Below are 26,890 nucleotides of genomic sequence, written 5' to 3' on the forward strand. Positions count from 1 at the left end.
GTACAATTTTTAGCTTATGAAAAAGCTTATGAACTTTATGTTTTATTTTGTTCAACTTGCAGACATACACATGGAAAATCTCTATCTGGATTTCAAACCATTTTTAGTTAAAATCCTCATCTTCCTACTGAACTGATGCCAAGACTTTCACTAGTCAGATTTTAAGAGTTAGATTTTTCACAGACTTTCATTAGCAAACAGAAGAGTTTCTAATTAGAGCAGAACCACTGAAAATAGAAATATTAGGAAACCATTCAAATCAAAAACCAGAGCTCCATTACAACTTTATGGTAATTATGATTAATCTCTGCATAGCTACTCTTCGATCTGAACTTTTTTTCTCAGTTTATTTCAGGAAAACTTGCACACTTATTTCTCAGGTAAACATCGAAGAAAACAGGAAAACACGATTTGAGATGTACACACTAAAACTGTTTTTCCTCGAGCGACACACTTCATTGGGAAAAAGTGCTACTGAATTTCTCTCTGAATGGATCTGCGCACTTAAAAGTTTCTGGCTGGAATATGGAGTTTGCTGGACTAAGGACAGAAGCCTTACTGGATTAAATGAGATGAGAGTTTTACCCTTAACATACACAAGATTTTAGGAAGGATACTTCTGATTTAAAGACTTCTTATCTGGATGAGAAACTTATCTAACTCATCTGACCTGGTGTTACAACTAAGAAAATGATCCAGCTGGGTCCTGTGAGTAAGTTATGCTGCAAACCCTGGATGTGCTGTAAACTCTCCAAAAAGCTGTACTTCCCCAGCAAATTTCCTTTCATTGCTTTTTCACGGAACACACCTCTCTGACATGACCAATGCATTCATTTAATTTTTCTTTTATATTTTATCTTCCAATTTATTTTGCTTAGAGGTAGAATTTTTCTGTTAAAAAATGACCTGATCCTAGACGTAGTTTATTTAAATTTCAAAATGAAAAGCTTACTAAGAACAGATAAGATTGATTGCTCTTTTCAACTTAGCATAATTGTATTTCAGGTGAACATCAATTTACTTTAAAGGACACTTCTAAGTAGCAGGCTGCATCATACATAATTCATCAATCACAGCTGCCTTTAACACGACTTACTCAAGCAGATTTCAATGCAATAGAGGGAGTCACATTGTTTTTTATGCTTTGGGTTGTTTGCTTTTAAATAGTTTACGAAATGCTCATTTGTGCTGAATTATTGCTGAAAAGATTTCATCCTTGATAATCAGCATGTTGAATTTCTTTCTCTTTGTATAGAAATGTTACCTCTTTAAATTTCTTTTAAAAGGTAGAGTGAGTTTTCAAAACATCATCAAGGCAGAGAGCACTCCATGCTCATCAAAGGTAAAAATAAAGCTCAAGGATTTTGCTACGGAGGAAGGGATGGCAAAAATATTTATCTGAAAAGCATTATTGGTTTTAGGGCTGTGTATTTTCTAGTTAGCTTGATGTTGTTATTATTTGTTAGACCAGCAGTCAAATGTAGGCAAAGAGTAGCTACTTCCTCAGCAAGTCCTTTACGCAGCTGTCACACGGATAAAATGGCTTCTACATGGCTATGTACACAAAACAGACACAAAGCCATGTGCCAATTAGAGTGCAATCACTTCATACACCAAGAAACATAGGTGAAACAGGTGGCACTGCAACGTGTGTTACACTACTCAGCATCTTCCATCAAATTCAGTTCAGGGACATGGTGGTGCCTCAGATGGTCCCGAAGTAAAGAAACATTTCCACAAACAGATAAAAATATAGCTTCAAAAGAAAAAAGAGAGAGCAAGAGAAAAGATAGAAATGCCTTTACTTACTTGTAAGCCCATCTGAAACACAGAGTGACCCATAAAGTTAGCCAACATTCTAATTAGAGCTGCACCCTGTGGGAAATAATGGAAAAACAAAGAAGTTACCAGTTTTGAATGTCAATATAATACAATAATAACAATCTGAATTAGGCATTTCCATCCAACAGTATCATCCTGGAAACCTGTGACTAATATAATCTTCATTTGTGCTGGAATGAAAAAGAGAGAGAGAAGATAATGCAAATAGTTACAAGGAAAAGTGAGGAAGCAAACTGATATTGTTAATATCCTGTCCCATATACTGAATAAAGCACAGGTGACAAAACACACTTTCTCCCCTGCTTGAGCATGGATGTGTCAGGTCCACAGCTGGTTGACCCCAGCCCTTCTACGCATCTACAGAAATGCCCAGTTTTAAATGAGAGCAAAAAATAATGTCCATGCCAAACTCTACCTCAGTGATTATTCATAATATTTTAATCTCCATTACACCATTGTACATCAGGATTTAGTGATACTACTGTCCTTTGTAAAAGCCTTCAAGATCTGATGACTGGAAGTGAATCATTTCCATAAGAGTTTTATAATATGTGGATATATATATTTGACTTATTAATAGTCAGCTTATTTTCCAGACTGTCATGCAAAGAGGTAAGTACTTGTATAGCACTCTTGCTCTGCTTATACCAGTTCTTATCCCTTTGCCCCTTCAGGCAAAGCACAGAGATCTAAAAGACAGGTGATTCTAATTCTCAGTACTTACTGCAAGAAACAGACAGACACTTGCCAGAGTAGCTTTTTTTAAGGTGTACTTTTTGTATTTTCTCACTCTCTCTCAGAAACACAATTGCTGTATATTTTCTCCCTGCATAAGTGCTCTCTTTCAAGTCGAAATACCTTTGCAGATCTGATTTGACAATTTAGCTGTAATATCCCACTCTGCAATCTAATTTCAAGACAACCAGTCTTCTAATCCCATTAATCAAATGTTATACTTAGTACTGATCACCACATGAGAGGGAGGACGCTTGTGATTTCAAGTCAGTGAATCAAAGGCTGTAAGAAAATATGACAATAGAACTCTACAACCTCAGCAGGAGATGAAGGTTCGGGAATTAGCTTAACACTCAATTAGAAAATAATAATTAACAAAAGAGAGAAACATTTCATAGACTCAAAAATTCACAGATTCTAAAGCCAAAAGGACTATTACAAAAATGTAATCTCATTTCTGCATTAATAGAGGTCAAACAGTAATTTAGGCAAAAACCCTATGGCTTCTCTTTACACAACAGCATCTATTTTAGGAAGATTCAAGAACAGGAAAATGTTTCATAGTATTACACAATGTATCACAACTAATATTTACTCTCACAGTGAAAATACATACCTTTTTACTAATTTGAATTTATCTAGCTTCACTAATTTGAATATATCTAGCCTCAGCTTTCAAAACAGGAATTTATGTCTTTTCCTGCTAGATTAAAGTTCACGGTATTTTGGGGATTTAATAGTTGTCCAATTTTCAGACCATATTATACATGTTCCACGCATTTTTTATATAGTGACTATCTTTTAAGTATTGAAGGGATCCTCTGTAATAAAAAAAATTTGAAATAATGACATAAATCAAAAATATTTGTAAATTAATAGTAAATTTTAAGAAAATACACGTTCTTCATACACGCAACAACAACGAATGCTATATAGTTAGCAAAGTAATTGAAGCAAAAAAAAATTGAGGAGATGTGTGCAGTGGTATATAATCTTGCGGTGGTATATAATCTTACTGGAAGATCAGTCATGTCTGGAACACATAGCAGAACAGAAAATAATTCCTGTCAAAATAGATTATTATCTGAACACACAAGACCATAGGTCAGGAAGCATTATTGCCCTTATTTTACTAGAGGAACAGAATGAGTAAAGTTCTCAGAGACATTTAAGCAGATAAACAGCAGATAAATCTGTTTAAGCAGACAGATTAAAAATATCTAATAAATAGATAAATCCTATTTATCCTGTAAGTAACGGGCAGGGCAGCCCAAAACATCTGTAGCAGAATGAAAAAAAACCAAACCATAAAATATAAAAGGGATCAAGCAAAATCCTTAACAAGAAGATATTTTTCCATTCATCACACATCCCTTTTCCTACTCACTTGTTAGTATTCCAGGACACCCTTGTTTCTTTCTCACAGTTTAAATTTCACACAGTAGCAAAGACATATATTTATATAGGCAACTTAACTCTACTGATTTCTGTGAAAAGTAAGCAAGTAAATACTCCCATTTAATCTTGCCCACTGAGTCTATTTTTATATCCAGACTCCACGAACTATAACATGTAAAGAAATCATAGAATTAGTCTCATAGGTAACATTTAGACACACATTGGAAGGACTGTGGCTGGCCTTCACACAGAAAATAAAATGAAAAAGCAAGTAAAGACTGAATAGCAGAGCCAGTGCACAGAGGCGGGACTATTCTCTCAAGATAGACCTTTTTTCACAGCTTCTTTAGAAGTACTTTCTACCAATTAATTACCTTCAGGAAACCCAGAAACCGTACTTACAGCTTCCAGAACAATATGCTTGTCCCAGTTCTGCCATCTTCCCCACTCAGTGAAAGCAAAAGTTTTCTTCACTTATTTAAGGAAGGGAAGAGATTCTAAAGAAAAATGGGAAAACAAAAAAACAGAGACCCTCAAGAGGGAAAAAGCATCTGGGAGAGAAAGGAAGAGAAACAGGAGCAAACAGGAGCAACAGCCCTTGGTGTGGAGGGAAAAGAAATGGGAGGAAACCACTCATTTCACCTTTCTTGCACTTTTGAGAGCAGGCAGAACAGAGAACAATGATACATTTGTAAGAAAAGCAGAAGCAATCAATACATTCAGAGCTCTGGGAAGGGAAGGATACGGTAGCAAACACTGGCACTCTGACTGGAGAGGAAGATAAATAGATTTGCAGGCAGAAGGATAAAAAGCAAGAGATATAAAGGTATAAAGGAGCTTACTAAAAGGAGGAGTTCGGAAGATGACCCTAACCAGAGGGTTATGGGAGGTAAAGAAGGTATGTGCAGTAAGTTCAGTTATAGGCACAATGGCTATAACGACCCAACACCTTGGGGTCGTCCGAATGGCCCAGAGTGCTCGCATTTTCACTGCCTACCTGCCCGCCAAGCAGTGAACTAGATGGAGTCCAGAGGACCTATGGTGCCATACCTTCAGAAAAATCACAACAAATCTCTCCTGCTGCAGAGGATGCCCTTTGGAACCCGGTAGCATCACTCTCTGAACACCGTGGCATGCAAGCAGTCTGCCCTCCACTTCACTTCCAAGGCCACTTCTGCTCTGCCAACATTTGTCCAACTGAGGAACAATGTATAGTCTTGAGAAACAAACTTGCCTCTCCTATGGGGCACAATGGCTATTTATTGATGATTTTAGTACTTTCCTCCAGGTAGTGGATGAGTCAGTACCTTGTCAAGAGGTAAAGCATATTGGTTTAAGAGGTTTGGTGGAAAGCAATTCTTTCTTATTCAAAAAAACATACCTCTGTTCCTGCCAGTGTAAAATCTAACTCACCTTAAGCCATTGTACCATATCTTAATATGTCTACTCAGGCAAATACCCTAGTTATTAATTCAGTGATTAATGGCACTACCTGGCTCTGGTGAAGCACTGCTTATTAGCAGATCTCAGTATTCTGCTAATTAAAGGGAAACTGTGGCACACCATAGTGAAATCATTTGCCAAAGATCACCCAGCATGCTCCTTGCATAACCTATGACACAGCTGAAGCTTCCTCAGACTCAGCACTGTGCCTCCACTGCTATAGCAAAGGAAGGTAGAACATATTGGCTACCACAGGGAAATTAAGTGCTCGTAGAGCCCTTTTTTGCATAGTGCTCTTGGGAAAAGGCATGCTCCTGGGCAATGAGCCAACAGTGTCTGAAGGGATGGAAGTTTATGCTCTTTCTTTCCCTGAAGAAACATGATACTCACACCATGGTAAACACAATGCATAACAAAAATTAGGGGTAAAATTGCTTTATATGTAAGCTGAACATGTCTTTGAAATCTACAAAATCCAGACACAGTTAAGGTATTCAGTTTAATTTTCTCCATGCCATCATAAAACAATGTGATTTAAACTTGACCTCAGATTAGTTGTAACTAATTTTTAAAAACCCACTCCTCCTCTGGCATCACTACAGATCACAATTACTGTACCTGTGACTACAGTTACTTTAGTCCTTTAGACTTCTCTTACAGTCAATGGGTTGCACTTCATCTAATCTTAAAGTAGACCTCAGATCAGAAAAAGCACCCATCTCTTGTAATTCACACCAAAAGTAGCCTTGAGTGATGTCCTAGTTAGAACAGCTGGGACCAGTTCATCCCTGTATGGGTGTAACCCAAAACTGTGTATTCTATAGCCTTCCATGCCATTTCCCAGAAACTGTTATCAATGAACCATTTACACCATCTGCACATAGAGCCTGACTCCTCAGGCTATAAACTGGGTGTTAAGAGGCCTGTGAGACAGGAGGATGCTCCTGTCCTCACACCCATTGTGGAACTCCTCACCCTGAGGGAGGTACTGGGCATTCCTGCCTGAACTGGAGGATATATAATCTTGGAGTCTTGGGACTTTTTTAACCACTCATGGGATCCAGAAGAAGACTGCAACCACCACTCTCGACTGGACTGCAACCACCACTTTTTCAACCAGACTGCAACCACCACTCTCGACCGGACTGCAATCACCACTCTTGACCAGACTGCAACAGCACTCTCACCAACAGGTTTTCCCCTCTCCTTTTACCTTGGACTCAGGGGGCCCAATGAACACCACTCTGTTCATGCCCCAGGGTGCTGGGTTATACATTTGGGTTTTGTGGGTTAAAACCAACTGTTTGTCTGTATAATCGTATTAATTGTATTATTTTATTAAATTGTTATTCTGACTTATAATCTCTCCTTTGAGTTGAGTTCATTTCCCCTGCTGGTTTACCTTTAAACCAGCACAAGTGACTACCTCATATGTACACATCTGCACTGCAGACATCTAAAGTGCACTGTCCAAAAAGACCATACAGAGACTGGTTCCCCACTCTGTGCAGGGAAGAGAATTTCTGAATTGTGAAGGTACAAAACTGGTGTGACACCATCCTTTTGTATATATACAGTCAAATAACATATATTTTGCTTTATTCTACATGCCATACTTTTACATAAGAAGACCAACAAAGGTAGGTATTCAACAAAAGGCCCTGAAGAGAGGGCAAAGTGCTTGCTAGCTGAAAGTGGATGCTCTACATCGAGCAGACAGCAAAGAAAAGCACTTGAAATAAAGAACTGGTGAAGAAGTTGCAGTGAATGGGACAAGATAAAAATAAGCAAACCAGCACATAAGGTTATGCAGAAGGTAGCAGGCACAGACAAGAGGCAGCATGTGAAGAGATACGAATAAGCTGGGAACTCATTCATCATTATTCTTTGAAGAACCAAAAATTATGTCAGTATTCTAAAAAGCTCTCAAGATAGAAAAATACCAGCAACAAAACAGAAAGCATGAACTACAGGTCACTCTTCTAAGGGCGAAGTAACTGATTATTTTGTAAATGCGTTAGACTGGAGGAAGGAAAAGAGTTCATAAAAAAGAGATCAGAAAAAGCATAGCTCTTTCATCCACCTTCCCACCAAAACTTTTCATTTTTTTCCTGTAACATCAATTTCTTTTTCTTCTTGGTTGTGCTTTTGTTGTTTTTGTTTTAACCATATGATTGAGATTCATCTGAGTGCAATCACATACATTGCAGCTAACTGATATTTACTCAGCTGCAGGCAGCTGAGCCAGCTGCCTAGACCCCCTTTAAAGGCAATGAAGACAGGAGTAAGCACTTCTGTTCACCCTGATTCATCTCATCCAAAGACATGCATCTAAAATAGGACTGATGAATTTCACCCTAGAGGTGCCTGTTTGGCACATCACTGATGATAAAGGAAGGTGAGAGGACTACTCAGTTGCAGGAGTCTACACAATGAATATCTCAAGTGAGGTGATATGAATCTCTCTGAAGATATTTCATCCTGTAACTTACAAAGCAACATTAGAAAACATGGAAGAGTAAATAGTGGAAAAACACCTCCTTGAGTTTGCAAAGTCTGAGACACCATCTTGCAGGCTTACCTATCAATTTATCTCACATAACATCAAATATCAATCGTACCGATTACACAGATCTCAATTTATTTCTTCTTCACCGAATGTCCACCTTGCCATCCTTCTTTAAGAATTAAAGCTGTTTAATTTAGTTCAGAATGATCCTTTTTGTGACACAAAAACTAAAATCAGGAAATATCCTGGTATGAAAAAAACCACCGTGGTATCCAAGGTGTAAGAAGGGAGTGAGATGTTGAGGAGAGGAGCACTGGACTACCAACAAAAATTACATAACTGAAATTCTAAAAAAGAAATTTAATATGTCAATTTTCCACAAAACCTTCACACATTCAGTTTGCTTTTTCTTCTCTCATTAAAAAAACAAAACCAAAACCAACATTGAATACAGGTGATTTATTAACTTTCTTCTATTGTGCAGCAGTCAGTTCAAAATCATTCATAATATGTAAGAGCACCGCTTGCTTTTCAAATACAGGGGGACACAAATACTGTTATTTTTCTGTGTGCTGATATACCTGCAATTAAAGATAAGGCTACTTTCTCTCTAGCTCAAGGAAATGTGAATTACTCTATCCTCAATTACACTAAATGCTATTTGTATTGTTAGAACTATTATTATCAACAGTAACTTCTTATAATCATCTTCATCTTCATTGATTAAAACAAAACTCAGACCACATACAGGCACTTGCAAAGGCATCATTCTTTCATAAAGACCTCCTGATTTAAGATGAGATACAAATACAAGATGAGATGAAATACAAATTTTCACGGCTACTAGTATATACCTGATGTATAATAGTATTAGGGGGTTTTTGATGAATCGGTCACAGTACACACACGTTAAACAGTTCTCTCCTTAAACTATTTACCCTGAGCTATAGGTGAGGTGCCTTGTCAAAGACATCTTTTCAAACTAGTGTCTACTGACTCTACCTCAAGAACTCTACCTGATTACTAAGACAGAATCTCTCTTTGCAGCATATAAATTGAGTTTTTTCTTTAAAATGTTAAATATATTTTTACAGTTCTCCGTCAAATAGAAGCCTAAGGATATTCACAATCAAACAGGTTCTCAAGCAAATGAGTATCACTTCATTTCAGTTCAAAGTTCCTGAATTCGTACATTATTCTTTATTTCTCAAAATTGCGGATAATTCTGTGAGTCTAAGTTCATTTCAAATATTAGATCATGTAAACAAGCATTCATACAAAGAATGCACATTTGTACTTCAATTTTGTAACGCGAATACTAGCCAACAAGTAATATCCAAGTCACGATTTTCAAAATAATCATTCTTTGTTGGTACTAAGCAACCACAGCTGGATGCTCCATGAAATTTAGCTTATTGACAAAAACACAGCATGAAATAAAAGTCAGAGAATAATGTACATCAAACATGTAGCAAAAATGTGACATTTTAAAAAGAACTTGTACATAAAATTAAAAACCCCACCAAAATGAAATCAGTTGAATCTTGGAGATACTTAACAGAAAAAAATATGTTTTGACTAAGTTGCATCTGCAGAATTGGCTCAAGCGTAGACACAGAATAGCGTATATATATATGTAAGTGAACTATTTAAAAACTTGGTCAACTGATCTGCTGTGTTACACTACATGCAGTGCACTGAGTTAACTGAATTGTTACCCTCAGCATGATAAAGAAGAGGATAAAGAGATGTGAGAAGTCTGACTGCAATGTCCGTTGAGCAGCTGGTCTGACCTTAAGCAAATCAACATGCATTCCCTAGTTCCCCTGTATGAACAACTGAAAACTGGGTAACCACTTTCAAATTCAGGTGTTACACTTTAGCTGCATTTCCTTAAGCAAACATATTCATCATACATTCTTGCTTTTCTCTTTTTCCCTCAAAGGGAGAAGTCCAGTCATTCCTCAGCTCCCATTCAGAAGTTTATACTGAAATGTATTTTATTTTCCTACCTTTGTCATCTAAACAGTCTTTCATGGTACATGGCCTTACTCTGATGGTTGTGGAATAAGAGTGTCCTCTTCATGACATCAGTTAAAACATGATACTGTGGCAGGCTCCAGAGAGACCTTTGCTAAAGTACTTCTATGGAGTTGTAAGAGCAGACATAATTGCAAAGGCTTCTCTGGAATTCTTCAGCTGTCTCTATCAAAAATATCTCATCTCTGAGAACTGCATAAGTACTCAATAAGAAATTCTTTTCAGGGAATTAATTAGATTGTATCATGAGTCATCACACTAAATTCCTCTTTCATTTTCAGAAACCTAACACTGTAATACAACAGCATAGCTCTTTTCTGTATTCTCCAATGGCATCTCCAAATATTACAAGAAAAAAATGAAGCTTAATGAACGTGAATTTGATAAGTGTGAATGCTCTTTATTTGATTAGGATAACAGAACATATTTGTTTAAATGAGTAAACACATGCCTATGATTTCATTCCTGTGGGAGAAATGTAAAATGTTTAAATAAATTCCTAGAGGCTTTCCCTTTGGAAAGCCCACATAAAAGTCATAAGAAGTAAGGAAGGAGATAGGTAGATGCAGGTTATGCAGCATACAAGTACAAAATGTCACAATATGAGACTATCCTGAGGGTCGTAGTCCAGGCCATTGTTTAGTGACACACTGAAGTACCTCAAGCAAGCAAACAATCAAACTGAAATTCCACAGCCTACACACATAAAATTGAACAAATAACTATGTACTTAGCTAAATGTGGGTCTGATCAGTTTCCCTGTACTTTGTAATAATTTGTTAAAAGGAGCCTAAACAAAACCATCCCTAACTGCTTTTAATGGTACAGACCAGAAAAAAAAAAACCAGTCATTTAATTCATCTTCTTTACTTTTTAAAGCAATTGATATTTGCTTATCAAGCAGTGCACACTTACAAATTAACGTGCTGCTGATACTCAGCAATAAAAACAAGATATACTTTAACAAAGAAAGTAAGCTTACACTATTTTTAAAATTTTTTTAACAGCACGGGTAAGCCAGTATCTTTAAAATCAGCAAATACACCTACAAACTTGCAATATACTGTGCTAAATCCTCAAAGATGTATAAAGGGATTTTATGTTGGTTTTATAGAATAAAAGGCCATTTATCTGATGCCAAAACACCACTGAAAAAGCAACATTATATTCAAGGAGAGCTTTTCACTTGGAAATCATAATAATTTTCTATTCTGACAAACACAGCTGCTCTAAGGCTGGATAATACCAAAATGGTCAGATGGTACGATGGCTTTGGTGAAATGCTTGTCTTAGACATAAATTCTGCTGCAAATTTTAGGAACATGACACAAAGAATAAAATTCAGGGGTAAATGACCATAACTAATCATGCTCTTCAGGTGGATATTGTCACATCATTTTCCTTGAATAATAAAATGTTAGCCGTCATCCAGACAAAATGCTATCAGGACTCGATTTACAACAGGAGTTTTATTTCCCACCACCAGAATCTCTCTTACATGTTCTGACACCAATGACAAGGACAAAGGTACATCATACTCTTTCATTAACTGCTTTAATATGGAAATCTTGAAGAAAAAAAAAATATTTTTTTTAGTTTGCTAAATCCCACATAAGAATCTCGATCCATTTGCCTAAGACTGATTTGCAACTGATTATAACTAAATCTGTAATTCTACTTTCTCTCTTTTAATGCCTCCTTTAAGCTTCATAAATTATCTGGTACTTGAACATATGTTTAAAAACCAACAGCAGCAACAACAACAAAACAGTGAGACAGAGGTTGTGCCAAAGAGTTCCCTCCTGAATAGAAGTCCTGCAGGATCATATTTTGATCAAAATATTGACCATATTCTTACATCAAGTTTTTTGTTCCTTTTACTCTATCTCATTATCTCCACTTCATTTTCTATTTCTAATTCTTACAATTTGCTCCAAGTTACTTTAACACGTGTAATTGTTGCTCTTCTTTTACTGATCTAAACTAGGATGTGTATCAGCAAAATCAGTCCTTGCCTTTACACAGGCATTGTTTTTTGGACTCCTTCAGGGGAAAAAAAAAAACAGATGCTACCTAAAACTTTCTGCTTTGCCCTTTCCTGAAAATCACAGAATATGCTGAGTTAGAAGGGACCCACAAGGATTGAGTCCAACTCTTAGCCCTGCACAGCATCATCCCCACGAGTCACACCATGTGCCTGAGAGTATCATCCAAATGCTTCTTGAGCTCTGTCAGCCTTGGTGCTGTGACCACTGCCCTCAGAAGCCTATTACAGTACCCAACCAAAGGGTGAAGAACCTCTTTCTAATATCCAACCTAAACCTCCCCTGACACAACTTCAGGCCATTCCCTCGAGTCCTGTCACTCGTCACCACAGAGAAGAGATCAGTGCCCACCCCTCTTCTTCCCCTCACAAGGAACTTGTAGACTGCTGTGATGTCTCCCATAAATCTCATCCAGGTTGAACAGATCAAGTGACCTCAGCCACTCCTCACATGCCTCCCTTCAAGGCCCTTCACCATCCTCACTGCCTTCCTTCGGACACTCTCTAATAGCTTCATATCTTTCTTATATTGTGGTGCCCAAAACTGCACACAATATTCAGGGTGAGGCTGCCCCAGTGCAGAGCAGAGCGGGACAATCTCATCCCTCAACCAGCTGGCAATATTTTGCCTGATGCCCCCAGGACACAGTTGACCCTCCTGGTTGCCAGGGCACTGCTGACTCATGTTCAACTTGCCATCGACCAGGACCGCCAGGGTCCTTTCCGTGGCACTGCTTTACAGCACCTCATTCCCCAGTCTGGGGGACAAACATCCAGGGTTGCCCCATCCCAGGTGCAGAATCCAGCACTTCCACTTGTTGAACTTCATGTGGTTGGTGACTGCCCAGTCCTCTGATTTGTCAAGGTGTCTCTGTAGGGCCTCCCTGCCTTTGAGGGACTCAACAGCTCCTCCCAGCTTTGTGTCATCTGCAGACTTGCTTAGTATCCCTTCCAGTCCTGTGTCCAAGTCATTTATGAAGATGTTGAAGAGCACAGGGCCCAAGATGGAACCTTGTGGAACCCCACTACTGACAGGTCACCAGTCTGATGTTAGCCCACTCACTATTACCCTCTGTGCTCCACCCATGAGGCAATTGCTCACTCACACATGATGTGTTTATCCAGTTGTGTGCTGGACATTTTGTCCAGAAGGATCCTGTGAAAGACAGTATTGAAAGCTTTAGTGAAATCCAAAAAGATTACATCACCTGGCTTCCCTTGATCAACTAAGTGGGTTACCTTGTCACAGAGAAAAATTGGGTTTGATAAGCAGGACTTATCTCTCAGGAAGTCATGCTAGCTGTGACCTATGACAGCATTGTCTTTCAGGCGTTTTTCAATACTTTCCAGAATAATCTTCTCCAGAACTTTACCAGGCACTGAAGTAAAACAACCATTAAAAAGTAGAAACAGAGAAGCAGAAAAAGCAACTGCATTTCAGGAACCCTGTTGCATAGGCTGGTGTACCTCCATGTACATTGACTTTTATCAACACTTTATGCTGAGCCATAGAAATATTTGAGACACAGGTACAATATTTTGTTCCTTCTACTCCCTGTTGGGAAAAGAAGGGTGGTAGGGTAGTGTTTATATCTACTGTTGCCATTTCTGCTCTCATCACATTCTCCAGCCGTTCTGCCACTGCCTTTCCATGGGGAATAGGCAGAAGACTTGTACCACAATAGGTCATGTCTTCCCGATCACTCCACCCTAAGTGATCTAGTCTAATGAGCTCTTCTTTAAATAAAATGCTTCTATTAACATTTGTGCTCTATCTTTATTATTTCCAATCAAACCCATATATAATTGTCCCTGCTGTGGGGAACATAACACTCCTGAAGCACTTGTCCACGTGTGGTTGCTTATATCTCACACGCAGTGGTTTCTATGTTTCTTCTTCAGAAAATAATATCTTAGCATATACTAAACAGTGTAAAGGGTTAATGACAGTTTTTCCTGTTTGAGTCAGGAAGGTGTGCAGATGGCTGAAGAGAGGTATTTTAAGTATCTTGAAGCACCTGCCTAGCTTTATGTACTGGCACCCACTGGTTGGACTGGGACGGCCTGTATACTTTAAGCCAGGTACTCTTGGGGCTGCTCTGAACTTGAACCTATAGGTTTCACTGATTGAGTTTCGATGACTTTCATATTGGAAGTAGTAACAACCTGCAGCCTTTCATCTAAACAGAAAGACATTATTTTCATTACAAGATACCTACTCTGTTACAATGCATTAGGAACAAATGGCTCCTGAAAGCACCTTCTGCAATCTGGGCACTGACCTGTTGCACTCACAAGTCATGGAAGAGAAATCAGCATCAGGTGAATGTGCACCCAGAAGTTAATGGCATTCACAGACAACATCACGGCTAAATTAAGGAGAACAAAAAGCTCTCCCTTTATACTGCAGTAAGAGAGTGGGTTCTAAAGTCATCTGTGCTGTATTTTAAGACTTAACTAACTGGATACTATCTTATATTATTGATTTAATTAAGTGAAAAGTTAAAAATAGAACCTATTTTGCTATTTATATGCATTTATCTAGGATTTTTTTCACTGTTAATGAGCTACTCTCCCTTTTCTGTAGTCACTTCATAGACGCACATCATCACAATTTCATTGCACTCATGAATGGGCTTTCTTACAAACTAATATTTCTGGTTTTACTGGACAGAATAAATGTTTGGAATGGGAGTTCTTTTTGTTTTATTTTTTTATTACAGTGCCAATATCCTTCCTAGTGCCTGAGGAATAGAAGTAAAAAGAATGAAGTTTTTGGAGAGCCCTTCTAGTGACTGCATTAGCCCTACTGTTGTTCCACATTCTTGCAGAACATGCTATGCTGTAAATTTTCAGAGAGAATTACACTCAAAAGGGTGAGCAAGTCACTGCTTTCAATTTCTTAAATTCTCCTTTGCCAGAACTCTATATTGTTATTGCAATATACAGGAAGCCAAGCATTTTTCTCTGTGTAAACTTTTAGTTGAACAGATTTTCTAATGCAGAGTGTTGCTTTAGAGGGGAGGCAGGGAGCATGGTCTCCCTCTATTACTATCAGAAGTATATCTTCCTTCCATCACTTGACATAGAAAGCAGGAAAAAGCATTTTTAAAGAAGTGGTATAGAGTTAAGTGGGAAAAGGAAATTATATAGAGAGAGAGGTTTAGGAAATAAATAATTGTTTGCATTATAAAGTCAGAGCCAGTAACTGATCTCACTGTTGAGATTCACTTTGCTTACAGAAGGAAAAAAATTAATATTCTTCCCTATTCCAGTCATCTTCTTCCTTGTTTTGATTATTGTTTGTCACTTGCCAAGACATATTCTACTGGGGGTACTTTTACAGTTGCACTCCATTGTATTGGTCCTGCCTGCTCTAATTGCTGCCAGAGTCTTCAACCAACACCCTTCAAAGCATCCAGCAGGCTGATAGAAACAACTTCAGATATCTGGCTCTCTACAAGTCCTTTCATCCCTTCCCTTATCTGGCTGTGGCTGCTCATCTAGCGCTATGACTCCTTTAGTTGTGTCTGGGATCTCTCTCCCACACGCTGCTCTGGGTCTGGCTGCTCCCTTTGAGATGCAGCTGCCTTGTTTCTCCATTTTATTACAGCTGGTTGTTCCTCACTGATTGTTGCTCCTCATGTTTTTCTTGCTGCACTCCCTCCTCTGATGCTGCAGCTCTCCAGGGCTATGATTCCTGCTGTCAGTTATTTCTAGTGTGAAAAGGCTGTCACGCTTTTTGCTTTGATTTAACAATCCTCAGATCCACTCTTGTGTTCAACAGGCTATATTTTCTACTGCTCTTGGGATATAAACACTTTTCCCATCATTGTGGGAGGACACTATCTCACTTCCAGCTGCACTAGGAAGACATATCCACTCTCTGATGTAACTTGAGAGCCTTGAATCATCTACAAGTACTGTTTATTAATGAACTACAGCGACTTCACATTTTTCTCTATATATTTGTGACCCTAATGGAGGATAATGTGCTCCTATCTGAAGAACGACTAGTATGATGCTTTTAAAAGAGGCAAGCATTACCCTCAACAGCTTTAGCAGAAAAACATCATGTGCTGCCAGGCTGCACTCTGCTTATGGGATTACCTGAATGCCATTCTTCAGGTGTTTGTGTCACGTGCAATCACCGAGGACAAGAAAGTGGAAATGAAAAATATATTCAGCTCTGAAGCATTTAATTAGCACATTTGCAATGGTCATTTCTTCAGTGTATAGAAAGAAAAAGAGGCATATCTTTAAAATGACAGCTGAGTGTCTAAAAGAGATGGGCACTTTAATGGTGTCTAACTGATTTATGCCATCTTGATGACAGTACAGACAATGAAATGATAATGACATTCTATGACTGTCATTTCAATGAACAAAAATTAGATAGGGAAAGTTTCATCATTTCAATATCATGTAGAAAACTGTGAAAAGAGAAAAGAGACCATATGGACAATCCAAAGTCTCGGGGAGCACAAGATGGACATTTAAAAAAAAATTAAAGAGAATGAAAAACAAAATTCCAAAATGTAGGGGAAAGATACTGCACAACAGTGGTACACTGCTAAAAGACATTTGATTTAAGGTAGTTGAAAAGTCCTCACTGATGGTCCTGATTCAAAGTTTACTAGAGTCACCAGAAAAAGATTTCCAAGAACTTAATACTTTACAGTCATTTAAAAGATCAGTCAACAGACAACCAAAAAGTCATTCCAGAAACACCAGTAGTACTATCCCTTCCAGCAGGGCTCATTGTGTAAGGAGAACTTTGAGGCACCTGAAAATATTAAGCACATACCTGACCAGGTGAAAGCCTTCAGTATAATTCTACAGTTTGGATTTTATATTGGCAGACACTAGAGAGCTAGAAGAATAGGCAAATATTGTAGATATCTAATAAATGAGTTTAATTTTCATACTTGAAATGTAAGCAATGCATGCATGCATACCAGGTTACATAGCAGTGAAACAATGGAAGATGTAAAATACCTTAAATTTGGTCTAATTTATCCTCAGACAGAAACAGTGTCAGGTGTTTGGAGGAAGGTATAGAAACAGTGAAAAGAGCAGCTACAAAGTCAAGTCAGGAAAGTTTCTTCCTATTAGATTTTGCTTGTGTCTAAACCAAAAGGATGAATGGCTACAGAAACTAGCAGAAAGACAAACCATTAGACAGGAAAATCAGTGAAAGAGTGGGTATTTTAACCTCTTCACCTGTGCAAGTATGTAAGTAAATTCTTCCATTGCCATTCCCCAAGGTGTTTCGCCAGATCTGGTAACTGGGTTCAAAATTTACAGGATCATGCCTTTCTATGAATACATTCACTGTCACCTAAGGTCTGGGAGGTGGCCATCAGTGGAGCTGAGTGGAGATGCTGCTCTATCCACTGGGGATGGCCCCTGTTACACTGGAAAAGGAACAAGGACACAAGACAGAAATTGTTCTGTAATCTGCACAGAAAACAGACTTATTAGCCTGCATGAAACAGCTAACAGTATACAGATCTGTCCTACTGTCCTATTTTGTCATTTCAATGTAAATTAAAATTATTTAACATTTGCAAAGTGTTCATAAGATGAAGTGTTAAGTATTACTGTTAACTGTGTGATATTACTATTATCATATTAATTAGAAAAATAATTAGCTTGAAATATTAAGATATTGATGTGAGATAAGCCTCTGAACCTACCCAGGTTCACCAGCAAACATATAATTGAAACATTTAAACAACGAGAACATTCAGTAGGCTAAGAGCTGCTGGCTATTATAGCTTAATTGACCACGAACAATGTTTTCAAAGCTAGCCAAGGGATTTTTGAAAATGTTACTTGGGCTCTTGAGCGACTCCAATCTTTTAAAACCTTTCCCCAAGTATTTTTGGTTTGTATATTACATTGTAGACCTATTACATGGTCATGTACACACATACACTCTTGCCCATTCTAAAAGGCATAAGATCCTTATCCAGAGGATCAAGGTGAAGTTATTGCTGTCTAGGAATGTTTCTACAGGAATGTTTCTATAGGAATGACTATAAGAGAGGATATACCTCTTTTTTAGTCTGGAATGAGCACTGGACAAACCGGAGGTTCAGTCACCATGTCAGTGCTATGCTGCTGCTGTCTTGCTACAGTCTGTTGTTAGGCAGCTAATGATGCAGAAGAAAAGATTATCAGATGCAAAGGTGATAGTCAAATGATTCTTGTCATTGGAGAGCTCCCTATGGGAAGGCTGCAGGCAGTAGCAGAGAATAAGCATGTAGTATAATGGAAATCACCAGCTTTCAGGCCACAGGATAACAGCAAGCCCAGTCATGTGATGGAGGAGGGGAAAGTGTGCAGCCCTCTCACTTCTGCACAGAAGCTGTTCAGTCCAAAAACTGGCCAAAAGACTTCCTATTCAGTGAAATAAAATTGGAAATTGCCTGAATCTAATACATATTCCTTTGCCAACCCAGGAGGCAGTTTCTCCATTCTCATTGTTCAGCAATGACTTGAGTTTTCACAAGCTGACAGAAAAATTCTTGTGCATAGAAAAAACAAAAAAAAAATTTAGCTTTAGCCCTTGACAAGTTTTCTAGAGAGTTTCAATAGGATAAAGATGTCCTTATGCTTTTTAAAGTATCTAGCACAATTCAGACAGTGTCACAAAATAAATAGTAATAAGAAGCACTAAATCTTCTTGCTGGATTCTGACAGCCTCTCAAGTTTATTTATAACATTTAATAACACTTGGTATGTTGAATGGCTAAAATCACTACAATATATTCCAAATATATTCCACATAAATTGGTTTTCCAAGTAGTAGCTACTGTAGTGTATGTAGTTTTACAACAGTATTTGTTTTACAGATGGAATATGATCTTCTGATAGCTACATATCTATATTATAAAAAGATAGATAAGTTTAATTAGTCTCACCTTTTTATAGGCAATCCAGTCAAACACCCTGTCAATGTCTGTGGCTTGCTGCACCTCCTGGGATACTGGATGTGAACTGGCCAACCCATCCAGCAACATCACTTCATGTAGGACATCTGTCAGAAATCTCTGCTTTTCCTGAAATACAGCATATGCAGTAGTATCACAGACAAATACACATTTACAGCAATACCAAAATGATGCACAGTTATCAGAGATGGCTGACTAAAATCAGACCTTCTGGTTTGAACGTAAAACCACCATAACCTCCTACTGTAGAATAAGTATACAGAATAGGTTCAGACAAGATATTTTGCTGCAATGAAACTTGACTGAAATTAAACAAATCAAAATATATCTGGAGGTGCAGAATGCAATGTTGAATATGACTTTTCATTCACAGTTAAAAAGGGTGGGGAGAGAGGCAAAATGGCACAGTCTTCAATCACAAAAAGAGATGGATGTTACAAGTCATTGAGCTCATTGCATAGGCAGGTACGAAAATTTTTGACAGAGGTAGGTAAATACAATTACTACTGCTTTATTTAGCCAAGTTTAAGTTACTTGGCTCTTAGTGCCAAGTTCACATTGCAGGTCGACATGGGACAGGACAATGAACAGAGCTCACAGCAGTGTCACAGCAGATGCCTGCACTGTCTTTCATAATTCTGGTATAGAAATCCTTTCTCCTCAAGAGCTTGAGTCCTATACAAACTTTGTAACCTCCACTTGAAGGAAACCATTATTATCTCTCTTTACAAGTGGAAAAACAGCTGCATGTACAAGTTAAATGACATAGTCAAGGTCACATCAGAGGCAGGTGCAAACCCAGAAAACATCCAATATACGAATTTGTTTCTATACCTTCTATAAATACTGATTGCAGATTGTATGTCAAAACTGCGCCTATTCACTCTGGCAGCAACATTAATGAAACATTCCTGTATACTCTATGAACTCATTATTACAGCACAAGTAGATGGGGCTTTTTCAGCTGAGAAATGACACAGCTTAAAAACTCTTCATATTACATTCATGTAGATGTCCGTAATCCAAAACACTGTGTCAAGAAGAGCTTCATTTACTTTCTTTTTCAAGTCATAAATAAATGCAAAGAGTTAATGAAAAACTATGGAAAGTTTAAATGAGATTTTTTTCACCCTGAAATGATGTATCTCAAACCTTATCTAAATTTTAACAGTTCCCAAATTAACGTCAACCTAGTGCCATAATACAAAGAAACTCTAAGGAATGCTGCATTTTTTTCAAAAGCCACCTTGATGTCCTCAGATAAAATAACCACACAATTACATAATAAATTCTATGTTTAATTTCTTGTGTGGTAAGGTTTTGGTATCAATGTGTTAATTTAAATTATTTTTGTAAGACAGTCAAAAAGCTCTTCCAGTGCTGATCCATCTGGAAATAAACCTTTATGTTAGAATTCATTAGAGCACAAGAAATGTACATTAGAACACAAGAAATGTACCTTGAGCTGACTGTATACTCAGGCAATTAAAAACACAGGATGCAGGAAAGCCAATTACCTAACACACTCTCAGTGTTCTCAGCTGGCTGCATGAGGTAAGGTTTGTGAAGGGAAAAGCAATGTCTTGTTCGTATTACTGTTAATTTCCAAATTTTCTCAGGCATATGCAGATAGTAATTGCCCTTTTTTTAATGGGAAAAAAAAATGTAGGGAAACAATTATTATGACAGTCCTACTCAGCGGAAAACTGCAGAGCTGTGTAGGATTGTAGACAGTTTGGTTACACTTCACTCTCATTCTCCATTAGTCAGTAACAAAGTCCCAGTTTCATCAGATGTATGATATCATGGAATCACAGAATGTGCTGAGTTGGAAGGGACCCACAAGGATCATTGAGTCCAACTCTTAGCCCTGCACAGCATCATCCCCACGAGTCACACCATGTGCCTGAGAGTATCATCCAAATGCTTCTTGAGCTCTGTCAGCCTTGGTGCTGTGACCTCTGCCCTCAGAAGCCTATTACAGTACCCAACCAAAGGGTGAAGAACCTCTTTCTAATATCCAACCTAAACCTCCCCAGACACAACTTCAGGCCATTCCCTCGAGTCCTGTCACTCGTCACCACAGAGAAGAGATCAGTGCCCACCCCTCTTCTTCCCCTCACAAGGAACTTGTAGACTGTTGTGAGGTCTCCCATAAATCTCATCCAGGCTGAACAGATCAAGTGACCTCAGCCACTCCTCACATGCCCCCCTTCAAGGCCCTTCACCATCCTCACTGCCTTCTTTCGGACACTCTCTAATAGCTTCATATCTTTCTTATATTGTGGTGCCCAAAACTGCACACAATATTCAGGGTGAGGCTGCCCCAGTGCAGAGCAGAGCGGGACAATCTCATCCCTCAACCAGCTGGCAATGTTTTGCCTGATGCCCCCAGGACACAGTTGACCCTCCTGGCTGCCAGGGCACACCGCATACCTGTATGTTACCCACACAGGTGTAAGCATGCAGAGGCATGGACCTGTCTCCAAATTCAAGTTTGGATATCACAACTGACAAACAGTTGCGTGAATGGATTGTTACTGTTTGGAATTAACTCATTAAAAGGACGCTGGATAATCACAAATTAATACCTAAATACAGAGCCTGGAATCAAGAAAATGAGCACATGAGAAACATAAAGTGAAGATTTAAGAAGAAAAATACAAAACATACAGAAAGGACAGGCTACATTTTCATTTTCTGTTTGTTTCTTTGGTTATGTCCTGCAGAACTGAAAACAAGCATTTTAGACTCGTGATTGTTCATTCAAGTTACAACAGCTGAAAAGTCTTTCCTGAAATTTATGGCAGACCATCTAACTGGGATATAAACGGAATAGTTAGTGTGCCTCCAAAAATGCAACCCTACAGTTTAGTGAGAATTAAGAAGTCTTTTGACCTTTAAAGTTAAATTTATTGAACTAAAAGGATTTCCAAAACATTCACACCTTTTCACTTTAGTAAAAAGCCTCTGAGAACAAATTTGAAAATGACACTCAAATCACTTCCAGGGGGCGCAGAGATAGTTTGCTGGTTAACAAGGGGTCTGCAGCTTGAAGAGGCAACAGGAGGCAGAAATGTAGAAAGAAACTAAAACTGCCTTAATTTTATTGCAGAAACGCTACCTCAGCTGTTGAAGTCCTGGCATCATATTAAGGGGAAAAGGTTAACACATGTGACCAAACTGCTTATACTGATAGAAGAGGGTCTTTCTATTCCCTAGTTATCTTACCCTATGCAGTACAGTGGAATTGATCTCTTTTAACTAATACCTACAGGAGTAAACAAACCCCTAGCATAAAAATTGTAAAGGAAATCAATCTTGGAATGTGTTTAATGAGACCAGCAAGATGTCAAGATGATAGGTGACAGGTCTGCAGCTACACATGAAATAATGACAGAATGTTGTTCAAGATAACTGTCCTTTGAGGGAGTTCAACTGCAAGAGAAAAGCCAAAGACTGTGATCCACCCATAAGGAAAAGAGGCTTCAGGTGAGTCTTGCAGCCAGGCTTGGAGAGTGTTGGTAGCCGCACGTAAGTGCAATGTTATGCAATGTTAACAGAGGGCCAAGGGGTCTGAGCAGGAGTTGGTATTGCAGCACAGAAGCCAAGTTTGAAATAAGGACAGACCTGCTTCCACACAAATTTGAGCCTTCATTTAAAGGCAAAGAGGAAGCGTCTCTGCTCCCTATCTTCCTACTGCACACTTTGAGTCCCAACTCTTCATCTCCTCTCCTCAGAGGTTTCCTTGAACTGTGTACAATCAGTGTCTGGGACACCAGACCTGCATTCAGAAGAAAAGACATGACAATTATTTCCAGTTGCTTTCCGTCTTTCTCTGTAGAACGCTTCCAGGTGCAGACACTGAAGTGTTGTTACAGATGAACATCTTTCAAATATTTACATTTTCTGACTATTTTTCAAACATCTGTGGTCACTAGATTCAAGTATTTATAACTTCATAGGAATGACTTCTTCCAATGCTTGCCAATAAGACCTCCTCTGTTTTGTACAGGGTTTTCCTGAAAGGCTTATCCTTTTCCTGTGCTCTCTCCTCCTTAGCCAACATTTCAATTCACGTTGTTCTAGGGAGAAAGGTTTACAGAAAGGTAGTGGTCACTCTTTGTGTATTCATCTCCAATAAGGTGCCCACCATTCAACTCTAAATGGAGAGAAAGCAATCGTGAAATAATGTTTTTGGCAGAAAAGACTGTACCTTCAAGAGACATTAAAAATTTATTGTGCATAATAGGATAACAATGATGTAATGGAGAGGGGTTATTGCTGCTGATTTTACAATATCATATCAAGGCATAATGTAAGAGTACAAGTTAGCATGACAATAATGTAATACTTGAGTCACATAAAACTCATTTCTAAAAATTAATATGAAATATCAGGTAAAAGAACTAAAATGGAAAAAAAAAAAAAGGAAAACATCCACTAGCAAAATAAAAGGAACAGCATAATGAAAGCCAAAACTGATAATTAGCATGCAGAAGAGATCAAAGGCCTCAATATTAAAAGCATCGCCTTTGTTCTGGGACAGCCATTTGAACACATTATAGACTGAGAAATCTATATGAATAAAGCTTAACATCAGTGTGCAAATCTGCAAATGATTTTCCTGACAAATTTTCTGAAAATATCTTCTTCAAAATTTAGAGCTTTACTAGCCATCAAGAATACAAAGGAGTTAAGTGATCTTTAATGCCTGAGAAAACAAGCATTTGCAAGACACAAGCCTTGGGTTTATAGAGAAAGTGCCCCCTAAGGAAAAAGAAATAGAGGCAAATTTTGAAAGCTATCAGAGAACACCAATATATACACCACAAGCAGTTGAGTTCTAATAAAATATATTTCAGGGTGAAGCTGAACAAACCAGAGGAATATCATCTATGAGGAAACCTAGGGTTCAGTAAAATACATTAAGGCCAGATAAGATCCACTGAGGGCCAACAGCAAGTTCTTTCTGTCTACGTGCTTATAAATCCTAAATTGTCATAACACAGTCTCTCAAGTACTTGCGAAGGAAAGCAATGTTTCTTTCTCTATTCACAACAGTAACTTTTTGTAAATACCTTGAGCAGCTTACAGACTGCTTTTTTTTTTAATTTACATCTCTGCATGTGTGCTTTAATTATGTGTACAGTTTGTTGAAGGAGACCTGAAACAGATTCTGTATTTATCAGCTGTGAACATGTCACAGTTCCATGTCTACCTTCATAACCCTCTTTTCTGCATTTTCAGTCAAAGACCTTGCAAAATTTCTGTCCCCGTACTTGAAAAATATTCACACTGACTGACAATTTTTGTTATTATAAAACAAGGTAGATGTTCTAGGAGGTCATAGTTAAGGAAGACCAATAGCTCTGAGTACCAGCAAGGAGAAATGGATATGTATTTTCTTTTCAATAAAGTGCCAAATCAGATACTCATGACCACCTGCTTACGTTGCCAATCAGAAGGGTAATCCATTTGGAGTTTTTAAGCAATTTCACCAGCTACTTCAACTTCTGTTTCCTCTCTCTACTTTGTTTATCAGATATAGCCTTTATTTGGTTGTACGCCAGATGCATTACAAAGTATGAAGCTTATCCTCTAATTCAAACTCCAGAGAAGAAATTTGTAGAGGAAAATCATCTCAATTCAAGAAATAGTAAATAATACTTAAATGAAAAGTGGCTTCAAGATGTGGTTGGTATACTGAGTCAACTGCCAGCAACAATTGCCAGAGGTCACCAGCAACGAGGTATTACACACCTAGACTCTGTTGCAACCTGAAAGTGATGAGATTCAGTGAGCTAAGCCATGAAGAAACCACAGATGTTTTACAGGTACTCCAAAAATTACTTATCAATTATCAGTTTGTGCTCCAAGTTACTGTATACTGCCACAATTTTAAAATAAGCAGTGGTAGCACACTCAGAACTGCTGAAAATTTGGGAAACAGTCTTTCAGTTAAGAATGCCCTCAAATATACAACTAAACTGGGCCACTGAACTTCCCATATCAACTATGTTTCCCGATAAGTGCACATTCATGTTTCAGAAGGGCAATCCTGCAGTGCGTCCTTCCTTGAGGCAAAAGTTGCTGTAAAGTTTTTATCTCATTTTACTGAAGACAAGGGGTTACTAATTCAAAATTATGTGAAATTCAGGCAGGTGACTTAAGTTTTTTTCTGAAACTAAACCCTCTAAACCCTGAACTCAGAAGATTTGAACTCATGACCCTAAAGCTCTCATCATAATGTCATTTAAACTGCTATCTCAAGATGTGCAGAAAATGACACAAAGAAAGAAGAGACAGTGACATTCTCCAAACCTGTACTTAATCTCTTGAATAAATGTTTCTTCTAAATGCTGGTACTCACTTATGTCTGACCTCTAACTGTTAAGAGTTAACTGCTCAAATTTAAGAATTCCATATATTAATCTACCTTGCTAGAGCATTAAAAAAACCCACCTGTGTTCAGGAAGACCACGTGGAAATGGAAATCCATTTTCTTAGTTATAAGCAAAATTTAGTATAACGACTTCTTAACTGGTATACATAAAAAGGGCTAGTAATTAGCAAACAGAAGATCTTGCGCCTTACAATCTCTTTTTTCCTGCCAAAGTCAATTATACATAAGATTCTAGTTAATTTTACATTGAAAGCTTCCCCCATCGTTGAGTTAAAACAGAAAATCATATAAGGACTGACTTCACTGCGTAGTTACTGGAGGAAAAACATTCCATGTGGTATTAATTAAAGGCTTACTTTACACCAGCATGGGGAGCCTTTAACCAAAAAAGAAAACGTGAAAGTAGTTTTAAAAAATGAGAGGCTGAATCTCACTCAATGCTGAGCCAGCATGATATTTATGTTGGATTCAGAAGGATCAAGCAGGCTACAGCTCAGGTGTGAAATGCCAAAATAATAATGAAATAAATGAAAAAGGCCCATGTCTTAAGTCCACCTCAAAACTTATATTATTTTCTGGGGTTTCTATGAGTCAAACAATGCCTTAGAAATCTTTACAGATGGAGGCAAACACTTTAGGAGGCAATGTGAGTTAAAGTACATTAAAGATATACATGTGTCTAATGGCTGCATTCGCTTTTATTATTTTCAACCAAGTCAATGAGAAAGATAGGCAATTAAGATAATTTATCAATTTTTTACTTATTTTGAAACAGAAATGTTATTATGCAACCTCATTATTATTTTCAACTGCCTGTAGTAATGGCAGGATTGTCCATACTGTGGAACCTAATAATGTAAAGGAAACATGATTCACTTTAAGAAATAGGAAAGATGTCCTTCTATGTAGACATAAAGTTTTTAATTTAATACTAAGAAAAATTCTGACAAATATGACCATCCTTACCTATAAAAGTAGTAAGCAGACAAGAAAGTGGGAGATCCCAGAGCATCAATGGATCAAGAAGACGTAGGATTCAAAGTTTTGCTGATGTACTACACCTTGACTCTGTCAATAAGGTTGTCAGCAAAGCAAACTTCTATATAATAAAGAAAAGGGAGAAGGCAGCTGGGGTCTGTGAAATGCTTTCTCAGCATCAAGCCAGGTACTGACTGCTAAAGTATTTGATGCTCGTTTGATGGATGTAAGGGCAAATTACATGCCAGTAATTCCTGCTGTCACAGTACTCAAAACCTACCCCAATGCCACAGACATTCAAGGACAAACATGATGGTTCCTTCTACCAGAAAATAAGAAGGCAAAAGACCAGTCAATAAATTCCTGTATCTGCAAGCCTCAGCTGAATTCCTTCCTTTACAAAGCCACATGCAAAAGATTTCAAGATAACGAGAGAAACAGTCCAAGAGGAAGATGGAATATACAGGTGGAAACAGGCCTCTGAAAGGAAGGTGATCAGGGTAGATAGATAGAGCTATGAAGTAGAAATTACCAGA

General features: G+C 38.0%; 1 protein-coding gene across 1 annotated transcript in view; it reads right to left on the reverse strand.

Moving 5' to 3' along the window:
* Window positions 1–26,890, reverse strand: part of TRHDE (thyrotropin releasing hormone degrading enzyme) — a 201,578-nt gene that overhangs the window by 85,063 nt on the left and 89,625 nt on the right. The window contains exons 6-7 of the mRNA XM_051795952.1: window positions 18,941–19,078; window positions 1,810–1,875 (exon numbers count right to left, since the gene is read on the reverse strand). Of these exons, the coding sequence (XP_051651912.1) occupies window positions 1,810–1,875; window positions 18,941–19,078 (204 nt within the window). The remainder of the gene's footprint in view (window positions 1–1,809; window positions 1,876–18,940; window positions 19,079–26,890) is intronic.

Source organism: Manacus candei, unplaced genomic scaffold, assembly GCF_025592945.1.
Source record: "Manacus candei isolate 608988 ecotype Guabito, Panama unplaced genomic scaffold, ASM2559294v1 h1tg000043l, whole genome shotgun sequence".
Classification (NCBI taxonomy): Eukaryota; Metazoa; Chordata; class Aves; order Passeriformes; family Pipridae; genus Manacus; species Manacus candei.